General features: G+C 36.5%; 1 protein-coding gene across 1 annotated transcript in view; it reads right to left on the bottom strand.

The window, feature by feature from the left end:
* LOC113059864 (G patch domain-containing protein 8-like) overlaps positions 1–15,654 on the bottom strand; it is an 81,680-nt gene that overhangs the window by 15,819 nt on the left and 50,207 nt on the right. Inside the window, exon 2 of the mRNA XM_026228504.1 lies at positions 3,752–3,895. Coding sequence (XP_026084289.1) covers positions 3,752–3,895 — 144 coding nt within the window. The remainder of the gene's footprint in view (positions 1–3,751; positions 3,896–15,654) is intronic.

Raw genomic sequence — 15,654 nt, 5'->3', positions numbered from 1 at the left:
TGTCTTTTAAATTCCAATTCACATCTTGAATTTGAGAAGAAAGTATAAAAGTCATTTGTAATGAGAAAAGCAAAGTTTGTCAATACAAACTGTTTGCTTGACAAAACCCTTTTTAAAAGATTCCGTTTGAAAAATAAATTTTAATCTTCATATGCCAGAATGATAAAATGACAGACAGACTGACAGACAGACAGAAAAACTGATTTTTTTTTGGAGCTACAATAGTAAATTCCTTGTTTTAAAATTGTGACTGGTATCCTTTCCATTAATGTTGTTCTCTTAGGCCTCAATAAGACCTCCCACAAAAACATTAAATAAAATGAAATTAACCAAACTGAATTTTGAACATGAAGTTGAGAGTGTCTCAAAGAGTCTTAGCATTTAGCTCACAGATTAACAACATTATTTTGCTGGAAAAATGAGTTGGTCGGTATAAAAGCTCAAATGGTACAATATTCAGCTATTTTTGTACCTGAACAATGTGCATTGGTAAAAATGTAAAAGTTCACTGATTTATGAGCTGAAAATGAAAATCAAATGCTTATGATTATGAAATGATCAATTGTAATTTTCATAGTCGAATCAGAGTTTTCAAATCTTGACGATATTCGACTGATAGTCTAATCATATGTTTGGGGGCGGGGCAAAATACATTAACAAGAGTCAAATCAGACATTCGACTCACATAATTACTGACACATAGGGAAAATGTGTAACGAACACCTTGCAGATATAAACAGGGTAAATAATGTTTTATGTTTTGATTAACAGATACCTAACACTTAACGTCGTTGAAACCATAACAATTAACAATTTTATTTATTTATTTATTTTTTACAATAGTGTAATAATATACAATAGCTCTCATTATAACGTTAGTCAAAAATGTTAGCAATTAATGTTCTGCATTTCTGTGTTGGGCTGCGCGCGCTCAGTTTTTAATCAATGGGATTCAACTCATAATTTCATATAGAATACGCTTCTTATTTATACAACATAACGTTAATATTAAGACTTAAAGGCTATTTGCAAAAAGTGCCCGAATGCACATGAACGTATCTGCGTGGCTCTGAATGTGAACTCCTTTTGTGAACGTGTTATTCACGAAACAATCTGCAGAAACACGGTAGCTAAACTCTAAAAATTCATAGCGTTTTAGTATAATGGTCTTCTCATTATAATAGTATGTATATAACATTCTCAGTCATAGTTATTAATATTCTGCATTGTAGCTTGAACTGCTCGCACTGTGCGCTGAAGAGGTATAACCGTAGTACTACAATGAAGTGCTAGACTAAAAACCAAATACATCTTATATCACGCACTTTAAAATATTAACTTGAAGCTTCTTTCTTTTCAGATTCTTGCAGCTTTATCATAATAAGCTGTATATTAACTTATTGGGAAAAAACCGGTAGTTCTATGTGAAATCAGACATTTGAGCTCCCCCGTATAGTCAAAATGGTATAATCAATAACACCCCACGAATATTCAACTGTTAGATTGGTAGTCGAATCAAAGCATTGATTCGTCAAATATTCGGGGTCACCCCTATACTGACATTTTGAGATTTGGTGCTCATGCAGGAGAAACATATACAGTATAAGAATATAATTGTGATGTATTATGTAAGTTGTTATTATGTATTATGATATTATATTTCATATCTTATACCATAGTAGTACATCAGAATATATTAACATGTGTCTCCTGCATGAGCGACAAAGCTCAATTATTAACAATTAGGTATTGATATATGTTTTCAAATTAATCTATTTTACATATTTTGTCATACTGATGACATATTGATGTATTACTACAGTATCTGCCATAAAATAGCATTATTTATTACATTTTACATAAAGATGAGAAATATCGACCTATAACACTAAGGGAAACAATATTTGGTCACAGTTAATTAAACAGAAACAAGAATGACATGCTAATTTCTCCGTGACAAAGCACGGATGTGAAACACTCGACTGAAACTCTCATGATTGATTATGGAATATTACGGATGTTCGAGCTGAGCTGGCATCATTCATCTCTGATTCATTGACTTTGAATAACAGGAGCAGACACATCTGCATGGCGAACAAGTGTGCAGTCATCTGTGGTTTGATCAGAGCCATGTTTGCACTGAGATGAAATCCATCACAACAACTTTTAAGTATTTTTTCTACCTCTCTCTGTCATTGGTGTAACTGTCACTGACCAGTCCCTCAGAATAAGTTACATAACTCTCTTTCTGTATCCCTCACCTATCCCAATTTCATGCAACTGTACATATGAAATGTTTCATTAGTGTATAGTTTTATATTTTTCATTTTTTGACTGTGCTGTAATGATGCAGCGATGGGCTTATGATGATTAAGACATGTGAAGTTGAAGGATGAAGAGAGTTTAATGGCTCTGTGTGCTGTTCCTTGTTAGAAGCTCAGTTTGTCTGACAGCACCCAGGATAAAAGTACTGCACATACAGTGTTATCTGCTGCTCGAAATGTTAGGGACCATGTTTAATCTCAGATGCCACGCAGATGGGCACCAGACTCCAGTCTGAGATCCTGGCACCAGTGACTACATCCTCAGCTCTCTCCTCCTCCTTCTAACTTTTACTATCTACTCCTCCAATCAATCTCATCATCATTTTCCTTAGCAGAATTTTTTGGCTTATCTCTTCTCATCTGTTTTTGTTTTTTCCTGATTTTTTTTTTTAAATATCTGCCACCATTATTACTTATTGCTATGAAAAGGGGTAAAACAAAATATAAGGTGTCTATGGATATTGTTATTTTTAATAGCAAACCAACTTTTATATTGTTAAATTGTTCCACGTTATGTGATTAATTCTGTTCTCTCTATGAATTATAAATAATACATAAATAAATAATTTATTCCTGTGATCAGTCTTCAGTGTCACATGCTTCTCAAAAATCTGTGTATTTGGTGCTCCAAAAACATGAATTATTATTATAAATGATCAAAATAAATTTAAAACAAAAAAAAATCCTGGGCTGCTTAGTATTTTTCTGTGATGTTAAACTGTTAATATGTATTTGGAAACTGTGATGCTTTTTTAAAGCTAAAAAAAGAGCAATTATTATTTGAAATATAAATCTGTTTAACAGTTTACAGGTCCTTACAGTAACTTACTGTAAAAAAATAAAAAAAAAAAAAATAAAAAAAAACCTTTGATCTCAAACTTTTGAAAGGTAGTGTTAAAGAGTTTTAAAGTGATTTCTGTTTATATATATCACATGAATGATCAATAGACAAAAGCACTCTAAAAAACCATTAAAATGCAGAAAGCAGATGGATGTGACACATAAAACCATACAGCAGATCTATTTGATCGTGTTTTGCTTGAATCAGATTGAATCAGAATGTTGACTATAATAAAAATGTGTAGCACTTGTGTCTATGGAAATTGCTACTTTAATTAAATAATGAAATATAATTAAAGGTGCAGAATTTTTGTATAACTTTTTGTTAACGCAACAATCAAACTTGGCCCCTCTTTGTGGGTGGAACACCTCCCAAACAGCACAACACCTCCCCTAAAATGATATCAGTTACCAGAACACACACAGTTCAACCGACTAAAGAGACTATCTGCAGGAAAATCCACTGAAAGTGGTAATGGTTTTATAGACTGTAGGGAAAGAGTTTATTCACGGTTCCAAACATTAATTTCTGCATTCTTTCCTGCTTCTCCATCTAATGAGCTAGACCAGCTGCTGTTGGAGTTTACCTGTTTATGTGCGTGGTCATATGAGTTGATGTGGTTGTCAAACTCCTGATGTTTGTGGTACTGCTTATCGCATAGTTCACAATAGAAGTTAGCCTTCAAATCCCCCAGCGCTTTTGCAATGGCTTTCTCTTTCTTAGGGTAGTCCTAAAAAAAGAGATAGAGAGAGATAGAGTGTGCGAGAGAGAGAAAGAGAGAGAGAGAGAGAGAGAGAGAGAGAGAGAGAGAGAATCGGTTATGCATGTGGATGCTATAATTTAATTAGACAACTACACTTGACAATCACACAGATCTTTTCTAAGAATAAATGATTTCACCACAAAAGGAAGTGTACATGATGGCACATAAAATCAATTAAGCATTTTTATTTTTAGACTGTCTTATCCTAGCTGAATTTGACCATCAAGACTGAAATCAGACAACCATCACAGAATGTTTTTTTTTTTTTTAATTAGCTGTAATTACTAGTTTTTAATGACACCTGAGAGGTTTCTGTTCCTCTATTGAAAGTTGTTGCAAATGAATCCATATGAACTGAGAAGAGTCTTGTGAAAAGATATGATCACTTTATATGATTGTATCACTTCACAAGATTTGAATTACACTGCCTAATAAAAAAAATGATGGTGCCTTATAACCCTTTTGGATCTTGAAATTTTTGGTTAACTGGATTTTCAGTGGAGGGACAGAAACTTATCAATCTTCTTTTGTGTTTCAACGATTAACAACATTCTCATGGTTTTAGAACAACGTGTAAATCATGACAGAATTTTCATTTTTGTGTAAACAATCTCTTTAAGAATTAAGATTCAGAAAGTGAATATCCACATTCACCTTTAATAATCAAAGCTGTTCAGATTTGAGACTGATATATCACCATGTAACATTCACTAATAACATGTTCACGAATGGATGCACACACACACACACAGTATAGGCTGAAACTCTACTTCTAGGGATGCCATCTCTTTTTTTGTTGCGAACTTCACATGAGATTCAGCAAGCCAGTAACTTCAAAGGCTCCTGCGATTCATTTAGTATAAAAGGTGTGCTTATACAGACCTCAGGGAGCAACATCAACCATACAAACACATTGTGCGGACTGATCCGGTACACACAGACACACGTACTGTAAGCAAAGAGTACATCTCTCTGGAGCATCATTACCGGAGCTTCCAGAGTACGGTTAAACATTTACTACAGGAAAACTAGGTGGAAAAGGTCACTCTGTAGCAGCTATTTAACACTACACTCTTGTTACTTTTGACAGAGCTTCTGATAAAGGAAACTTTTGGGATAGTGTGGGTTGAAAGGAGAGAGTTCGTATACAGAATAGCACTGGAACAGTTTAATAGAGCTTGTTAACAAGTTTCTACATAATACAGAGAAAGCTGACTTGTGTGACAATAATAATGATCATGTGCCTCACAATTGGCCAGAGGACCTACTTTATGTCTCGCTCAGCCCTGCAGCGCGTGGCAGCGGATCATGAATGAGGTGGATGTGATGCAGTTAATGGGACATCGGGTATTATGAGGCACACAAAAGAAAATAGGAAGTTAATTAGAACTATAGGATAAAGAAAGGGGGTGAAGAAATTAAGAGTTTAGAAACTACCAGAGATATCAGCAACCAACGACGACCTGATTGTCTGAGAAAAACAACAGTAGTTGATGACAGACAAATCATAAAAGCTGTAAAAATGAACCCTAAAATGTAAAATCACCAACGACCTCCGGAAAGCTGGGGTGATAACATAACAACATAGCATAGCATAGCATAGCATAGCATAGCATAGCATAGCATCATTAATATACCCAACCATTGTGACACATTAAAAAAAAATTCTAAGCTTCTAGCCATGGAAATGTCAATTTAAAAGTCAAACTTGTGAAAATGCATCCTGCATTTTGTTGCTTTCCGAGTACTGTACCTGCAGCTGTTTTTAAACAAATGTGTCTTATGTAAATCCTCCCTAAAAATGCATCTAGTCATGATTCGGTGAACCTGAAACCAGTCTTGTTAAACAGGGCTTAAAGTTGACTAGTCATTCAGGCAACCTAGTAAGTCGATTTTTTAAAAACATTTTGTTTCATTTTACATCCCTACAAATGAAATTCCCCACAGGGCTTTACAACTCATTCGCAAAATTCATCACCCCCATAGGCCCCCTGTAAAATGTTACCCTAAATTTAGTCTCACAGATGTGTGGCGGAGTGAAACGAGAGAGCTGAGAAGAGCTATTCTGTACATCTGTCATTTTAACACGCGCCCCGTCCCTGAGACTCAAAACAACAGATGTTAACTCTTAATTGCTTTTGGATGCATTTTGCATCAGAATTAGTTATATGTGTTCTGCACTTACTCAACACCCACGCCAGACAGGCCCAGTCGTGGGGTTGCAAAAGACAGAACATTGGCTGAGTGATCTGGCAACCACCTGCCCTCTGCCACAAACACAGCATCATGTTCACAGGATGCATCCGGACCGCAAGCTTTCTGTATCTCCAATTAGTATCTCCATTAGCTTAAAAAAGTAACATTCAGCAGAAAGAATGAATCTTATAAAAAAAAGTGAAAAGCGACCTCAAATTAAACTTTGAACACACTTCCTTAATTGTAATGCATGCACTTGTCTCCAAAGTCCATCTGGTTTTCACAAAATGTCAGACAGTAGCAGCCAATATAGCAGTATCATTTATGTTGAAAGTTTCCATGTATACATGCCATACCAGTACCGTGTCTGCTTTACTCCTGAATCTACTTTTGCAAATGTAAGCGTTTTGTAACAGCACATGCAAATACATTTATGGAGCATGTGTAGGTTATCTTCTTAATGCTGCTCCATTACAAATCTTAGCAAATTAAATGTGCAGTCAATTCTCTCATTCTTTTCATTTCACTCTTATTTTATTTAAACCACAGGTTGAAAAAGGATCATATGTGTTATGTTACTTGTTTGAAGGCTTATCATGTCATTTTCAATTTCCAAGCAACTGATTTTGTTTTTTGTTTTTAATTAAGCATACAGATAGAGACACAAATAAATAATGTCTGTAGATCTGTGAAGACACACACAAGCATGTTGACTTAGCTATATACAGTAAGTGAGTAACTTCCATAGACTTTTACTGCTTTGATATACAGCTTATTATAAATACTACCCTAACAGAAAACTTTATGCATTTTAAAATGAAAAGAAACATACTTAATTTTATATACATTTTTCTGTTTATACATATACTGTTAACTATGTTTTTTTTGTTTGTTTTTTTTACAAATGAGCACCTCCCCCAAAATGAGGTTTTGCCAGATTTAGCTCGCTCATACCAAATTATTCCCAAAATAAATTGTGCACTGACATCTTTTCTTATACGAGGCATGGAAAATCAAGTGTCAAGTCTTTCATCTTTTTCTGAAAAGAGAGAGTGCATAATTAAGGTTTATTAAACCTATTCTACCTGCACTTGGCATTTAGAAATTGTGTGTGAATCAGTGCAGTATCATTACTCTCACTCTCAGACAAAGAATAATAATATGCCGCAGTAACACTGCATTTTACGATGCCACCTGTTGGCCGACTGTGGCTCTCCTAAGTGTGGAAGTCCTGCAGAGATATTCCCATGTGGCCGGGAGATTGTAGATATGCGAGACAAGTTGATCTCATGCTGGTTCTCTCATCCTCATAATTCCTCTCAAGCATCTGACTTTATAGCTTCCTCTCAGATCTGTGAACTCATCAAAACCATCACTTCTGTATTCCATCTTGAAAACCCCTAATAATATTACTGCTTCATTTATGAGTGCCTGAATAAACACAATGCTACAGCAGGAGATCTTAACATTACTAGAAAATATGCCTCATTTTTTTACATTTCCAAGAACGCCATTAATAGGTGCCAACTACTGATCGCTAAGTGCCCATAATAAAAAGTGTGATGAAAGCTGAATCTGAATGAGTGAATGAGAGCACATGTGGAAAGATGTGAGGCCGGATGTAGGTGGAGCCGAGGGTCTAATTAGGGGTGTCGTGGGTTCAAAGCAGTGCTATTCAACCTTTGCAGAGGAGAAGAGAACAAGGTGACACCCACATCCATAAAACAACTATTTAGATCTCCCACTTTAATCCCCCTTTACAGAAAGAGAGAGAGGCTTTTCTCTGCCTGCTCAATGACCTTAACAGCTCTCACATTCAGCACATTAAACACAGGTTGACAGCAAACAGAGCACCAGGTTTCATGGTTCAACCATTAAAACAAATTCTCTCTCACTTTGTCTCCATCAAGCACAAGTACAAACACCTGGACAAAAATATTACTGGGTACCTTTTAAATTCGGCCTGCTTTCCATGTCACTTCCATGGTAATTAAACAATGATATCTCTCACTCTTTTTCTCCTAACTGTCCTATTACTCAATTGCTTGTGCTGTTTGAAATGGTTCATGTATTAAAAAGAGAAGAATTTCCATAAGCCATTAAGTTTTATCTTTAGTCTAATTTTGAGATTTAAAAACGGAAAGAATGGCATCAAAAAATGTAAATCTTTGACAAGAAAATGCCTCATCAGTTATGCTCCTCAAAGGATTTGGGAAAATAAATTTTCAGAGCATGCAAAGTCCCAGTTAATGAGTAACTCATTACATTTTTTTATAAGGCAGTTTGGTTATACTCAGACAGACTGGTGTGTCTAGATGAAGGGAAATTTACTCTGTCTAATGGATGTCCAGTCCAGTACAGGAACTAGTTTCCACTGAAACATTCCCCCCTGGTTCACAGTGACCCCCTTTCAGCATCTTCCACATTTGGGCACCCTCTGAATCATAATGCCCATTCAGACCCGGCTGAAACTAAAACTATACCACGATACTAACTCATCTTATATTTGAATGAATGAAAACTACAATACTTTAATTACAAAATTATTAAATAATGACAATGCAATTGATGTAACAAAAGATTTGTATCTCAAATAAATCCTGTTCCTCTGAACTTTCTATTCATCAGAAATCCGGGGGTTTGGGGGGGATGGGGATGCATGAAGTTTCCATAAAAATATTAAGCAGTACAATTGTTTTCAACATTGATAATAATAAATGTATCAAATCAGCATATTGGATATGATTTCATGTGACACTAAAGATACTGGATTTTTTTTTTTTTCATATTTGACATTTTTAAAATGTAATTTAAAAAAAAATTAATTTAGACAAAATAATGTATAATTTTAATGTCAGTCATAACATGAACATTTCTGAAAATTACATAGTAGTATAGCAGACAGAGTACAGTGCCTCTTTGTAATTATGCACTTAATAATAATAATAATAATAATAATTAAAATTATAAATAATAATTAAAATAATAATAATGATGATGATGATAATAATAATAATAATAAACAAAATAGTTAGTCGCTATCATTGATATTCTGTGGTTGACTTCTGCTTTTCACCCTTTACTTTCGCAGCAAGATCATATCAGAGCAAAACATTCTTTGCAACTTTGAAGGGCCCAGATCAAGGCTACATCACTGGAGTTTCTGAGGGGTATGTTGTGAGATGCCTTCCAACCTATGTGGGGTGTGTGTGTGTGTGTGTGTGTGTTCTTGGATGCATACTAGGAATTTCAATCATTTCTGTCCTTCTTTGTCAGCCCATGCAAACATCCAGAACAGAGAGTGGGGCAGTGTTCCAGTAAAGCAGACAGACAGAAAGAGAGAAAGATCCCTGTGGGTCTCAAATTAAATTCCTATCATGTCAGGGCAGGAACAGGATTCAATAGTGTTTATTGGCATCTCTTGACCGGAGGGAAATTAAATTCCACTGGCTTGTTTCATCATGGACAGCAGGTTCAGGCCTCTGCTCCCTCTCTTCATCCCTAACTCCCTCTCTTTCATTGGCTTTGGGTTAAGTGGTGAGGGCCCAGAACTGCCCCTAATTTCCCTGGTAATTTGCCTTTCTGTATGTTTGTGTTTTTCAGCTTGTGTGTGTGTGTGTGTGTGTGTGTGTGTGTGTTCGTCAGCCAGCTGAATCTCCTACATGCCAATGGCCTCTCTTGCCAAAATCATATAACAATATCAACCCCTTAAATGCATTAAAATAAAACAAAAAAACACCTGCCAATTATCTTCAGACCAAATCTAACCTGAAAGCTTAGATTGAGGATGAGATTCGCAGAAGAGAGAGAAACATGGTGAGAGATGGTGATGAAAACAAGAAAAAATAAAAAGAAGAGCCGTGGTGCAGTGATGTGGGCCCATTGTGCTCAAATGGGAAATGCATGTTTAAATGTGGCTTAGAACATGCCCCATGCAGCTGCATTTATTTCTTAACTACTGTTCAAAAGTATAGGGATAGTCAGATTTTTATTTCAATAAATAAACACATTTATTCATCAAGGATGCGTTCAATCGTATATATATATATATATATATATATATATATATATATATATATATATATATATATATATATATATATATATATATATATATATATATATATATATATATATATATACTATTAACTCTTCTTTGGTGCTGGAAAGATACCAAGCATGAAGATTAATCTGAGTTGTCTCAGCTGTCACTCACGGTGACAGTCACCGCTTATCAATGTCAGAAAATATTTGAGATGACCAATCAAATCAAAGTAGGTGGGCTTTATGTTCACAAAGGCTGCATAGCATGAATTTTAATGCAACGCTTCAGTTAGCGCCCATAAAGTGTGGGATAAGATGTAAATAGCCAAACATTTCATGTTTGTCAGCTGTTTTATAATAGAATGTTACATGACTGACAGAATTTGGGACCTCTGTAGATATATAAAACCCTGACTACATCCCTGATTGTCACATTGGCCTAGAAATAGTGCAGAATCTAAAATATTTTATATTCATCTTACATCACAGCATATCATTATTTCACATTTGTCAGAATCTACACATGTATTTCCAGATTCAAATGAGACTTTCAGTCAAACTGCCCCCCCATTGATCACTACAAAAAGAAGAAGTGATGAGAAATGAGTCTCGTGTTTACTGTAAGTGTGATGTGTTTGCATTGTGGGTAACAAATGCTTTCCCTAATGTATCAGTATCACAGTGATATATACTGTACATATAAAGAGAGATGAGGGAACAAAGGAAGCCAGAGAGCGAGAGAGAGGGACTATTTAAGTAAGATGTAGTGGAGCGGTTGGCCCACATGCCCAGATCTGTGATGTACTTACTGAGTGGCTTGCAGAGGCACGACCATCTGGCCCCAGCTACAGGCAGACTGATGACTACTGCACTAACATACACCCAGATGGGCTTCACACGGCCTGCACGGGGGCCCTCTCTCTCTCTCACACACACACACACACACATATGCATAAAATATATACACATATATGTAAAAACGTAGAAAATACCGCATAAAGACAATAGAATAATACACACACACTTTCTAAGCCCCCTGATGTGTCAAACTGTAGCTGAGAGTCTATGTGCTTGGGGTGATAGATTGTACAGAAGAACCACAGACACAGGAAATGAACCAATTATTCACCAGCTTAATATACCTCACAGGGGTGGCACAAAATGAGTGCGTGTCTCCGAATGTGCGTAAAGCAAGCTCGCTCGAGTTTGACCTTCTCTGTTCCTGATCGTATCAAAACATAATAATGCACGGTGTACACAAACTCACACATACGCACAGATCAGATCAGCAATTTACCACAAGAGCAAACTCACGCATTTAGCTAAAGTTCAGCACAACTTTATAAGCATCAGTAAGAGAAGCCAGATGGCTTTAGCTCATGTGAGTTAATCACATGACCTGCTATAAACAGTCTTTCCTACAGTCTAAAGGCTTTTGGTGGAGATGATAACCCTAGAGCTTTGTGCCGGTTCAGTTTTATGGGCGACTGCTGTTAGTACTGTAGTACTGTCTAGGTGACACTGAGGGACCTTAAAGGAAAATCAAGACCGTAATGATAAACTAAAAGCTGTCCTCTGGAATAGCACAGCTTTAAAGAAATTAAATACAGTAACAAAGAGAGAAAGAGTCAAGGAGACGAAGGCTCTTAAATAGACTTTTTATAGAAGACTTTATTCTGTCAATGGTCTTCAGATAAATATTCACATTCAGAAATGAAAATAAATGGAAAATCTTTGTGTAAATGGTGAAATCGCAGACACATCTAACAGGTCTGGGTATTTTAAAATACAAATAATCATATGTTATAATTAGTGTATTTGTCAGCCTATCTTGTACAGATTACAAGACTGCTCAAATGCTTGATGTACTTTGTGTAGATGTTCCTAAGATAAATAAGTGCCCCAAGAGAAGAAAAGAAAAAATCAGAAGGAAAAAAAAATATAAAATACGTATGAAGTCTCTAATCTAATTATTATTTTTATATTTACTTAATATATTGTTAAATTGTTTGTGTGTGTGTGTGTGTGTATATATATATATATATATATATATATATATATATATATATATATATATATATATATATATATACATATACATATATACATATACATATATATATATATATATATATATATATATATATATATATATATATATATACGTATATATATATATATATATATATATATATATATATATACGTATATATATATATATATATATATATATATATATATATATATATAATTTAATAATATATTTAGTAACTTTAATAAGTTATTATTAGATATTATTATTATTGTTATTATTAAATCACAAATTATTACATAAAAAAAAAATATATATTTCAACAAAACTGAGTCAGTATGTTAAATTTTTTACTGATTCACTACCGGTTTAAATTCACTTCACTTTTTTTTTTTGCAACATATTAATAAAAGATTATTCTTTTTTTATTTTTATAAATTAACAGATTCAGATAAAATAAGAAGGGCATGTCATTGACCTTCCTACTATTAATTCCTCTAGCACTGTCTGATACTCTGTTGATGAAATATTGCTTTCTCTGAATGACATTCATATTGCTCATCTTTCTCTGGTTGATATTCGTAATGCTTATCTCTCTGTAGCTGGAGGTCTTATTGTTGACATTTCTGTGCCTAATAATCATATTGCTGATTAAAATGACTAAAGAAATGAAACACATTAAAACAGCAAAATAAAGCATGTTCTGTCTGTCTGTGTCCATTATGAATTAGAATGGATCCTATTGGCTCATTTAACATGTGAATTACTGTATCTGCTGCCCTGTTTATGGTTTTCTAAATGAGGAGATAATCAAGCCAAGCAGCATTGACAGAGATCAGTCCAATAGACTTAATCTGGTCCAAATGAATCATTTAGGAGGCTGTTCCACCTGTTAGCAGACAGGAAAAGACCTGCCATCACCTGCCAAAGTCCTCTAGAATATACTGTAACCACTCAGATTTCTTGCTTTCTCTTTCTTTTTCCTTCTCTCCTCCTTTTATAGAGCCACAATATGTGGGCCTAATTAATAGGATTTCTTATTAATTTCTTGCTTCTGCTGTGAATAAAAAGATTGATAATTATGTAGAGAGAAGAAGATGGGGCTCAAAAGTAATGAATTTCGAGAAGAAAGGAAAAGATCCACTGCCTAAATGATACAGTAGCACATGTGCAACAAATGAATTTTTTCATCCTTAGATGGCATCTGAGCTGTCTGATATCTCTTAGTTTTCTTCTACAGTGAGAACTTGAAGAGCTAAGCCTCGGGCGAATACTGCCCCAAAGGAGGGAAGCCAAATCTGGGTTAACTTTTTTAGTGCCCCCCTCTTCCTGTCAAAGCAAATCACAGAGTTTAGAATCACCATGAAATTTTTTAAATCCTTTATTTCTTTAGCTTTTAGTGGGTGAGTAGCTATCTCATATCTTCAGAAGAAGAGCTTAAATGGTCTGCAATTTTTTTCAGTACTCTAAACATTAAATAACTTAAAAACAGTTCTTTCATATTTCACAAAAACAAAGAGACCAGATATTAAACACATCAGAGTGCTCTCATTTCTATATATGAGGGGAAAAGACTCACACATATAAGGTTCCTATGATTATACGCACTGAGACCAATTAAAAATGTCTAGAGCATATGGTGTAACGGTGTAACCAGTATTTACCTATGCAATACAATTTCTATGGAGTCTGTGACAAGCTCACATGCAACGTTTATCTGTGCATCACCAAAATGCCACTCTGGGGATATTTTAACCTCATTACGAAGAATTGTGTAAATCCCCAGTTATCCTTGGACTTGGTTTTGGAGGATTTCTGTAAATCCCCAGTTGTCTTCTGATCTCTTTGACGGCTGTGGCTGTGTAAGAGGCACCAAATTCTAAAATTCTAATTCTAAACCGTGGCCTCGGGTTTTGCACTGTGGGTGGAGTGAGTGTGTGTCTTGCGTCAGCACTGATTGTTTCATGTGGGCATCTCCGCTAATTGTTCATGATCACCAGCTGCTATTCATTACCCTTTCCCTACATATTGCCCTGTCTTTCATTTTGTGTTTCTCAGTGCGTTGTTTGTCATGTTTAGTGTTATTTCCGGTTTCTCACGTTCCTGTTTATGTTCTTTTCGTCATTGGATTGTCCTGTCTTCGGAACCCCATCCCATCCTCTTCATCCACGGACTTAACCACTCACCTTCACGGCTCTTCCCCCACAGTTCATGTCTCACGCTCTCCTGCTGCCAACTCACCACCGCACCCTGGATCCCCCCTGAGCTTTGTCTCTTCCCGGATTATACTATACATGCAGATAACTCGTTCTCCTGTCTTTGTGTTCAGTGTTTGTTATATTGTTCAATAAATGTATAATTTACTCGCACTTGTTTCCTCACCTCTTTACTACCGTTACAGAAAGCTCTGACCTAACATGGAAGCAACAAGTACCACTTCTCTCAGACTTTATTCATCACAGTGTCACCCGTATGGATCAGCAGCAGGAGAGCATAGTCAACACTTGACGAGCGGTCAAAGCGCTTGTGACACAGGTGTCTAAGCTCACCCTGCAGATCATTCAGCTGACCTCTCCTGCTGCACCACCCATTCCCCAGGACATCCCCGAAGCCCACTACCCACCCGAACCTTGTCTTCCAGCGCCGGAGAGTTACTCTGTTGAGCCAAACATCTGCAGAACATTCCTAACCAAGTGTTCCATGCACTTTTCCCAACAGCCTCGCACCTTCGAGATGGAAGAGTCCAAGGTAGCATTTGCCCTCACATTACTCTCCGGTAGGGCTGCTTTGTGGGGAACGGCGGTGCGGGAAAACCACCACCCATGCTGTGCCTTGTTCCACTCTATCTCAGAAGAGATGAACAGAGTGTTCAACTGAGCCGCGGCCGGCAAGGAAGCAGCCAGTCAGCTCGCGCAAGAAGATCTATCCGTGGCTGATTATTCCATCAAGTTTCGCACCTTGGCGGCTACATGCAAGTGGAACGAGGGGGCGCAGTGGAATAGATTCCTGCATTGGTCGGCCAACCGTGTTCACAAGGAGATCTACCTCCTCGAGTTGCCAACCAGTCTCAACGAGGTCATCGACTTGGCGCTAGGATTAACCACCGGAGGTGAAACTGCGGTGGGGCAACAACACTAACACCTGTCACGCCCTTCTGGATTCTGGAGCTGAAGGTAATTTCATTGACACTGACCTTGCACATCCCCTGAACCTTCCTGTCCTTCCCCTGTCTCATCATATCCAAGTCAGCGCACTCAGTGGCCAGGAACACGTCACCCACACCACAGAACCCATGACTCTCCTCACATCTGGCAACAACACAGATACCCTATCCCTTCTCCTCATGGACTCCCCTGTGGCACCCATCGTGTTAGGTCATCCCCGGCTGGTCAAGCACAACCCACGAGTGGATTGGGGTTCCAACACTGTCACCTTGTGGAGTGAAAGTTGTCAT

This window comes from Carassius auratus, chromosome 41 (assembly GCF_003368295.1).
Source record: "Carassius auratus strain Wakin chromosome 41, ASM336829v1, whole genome shotgun sequence".
Lineage (NCBI taxonomy): Eukaryota > Metazoa > Chordata > Actinopteri > Cypriniformes > Cyprinidae > Carassius > Carassius auratus.
This window is presented reverse-complemented; position numbering and strand designations above follow the sequence as displayed.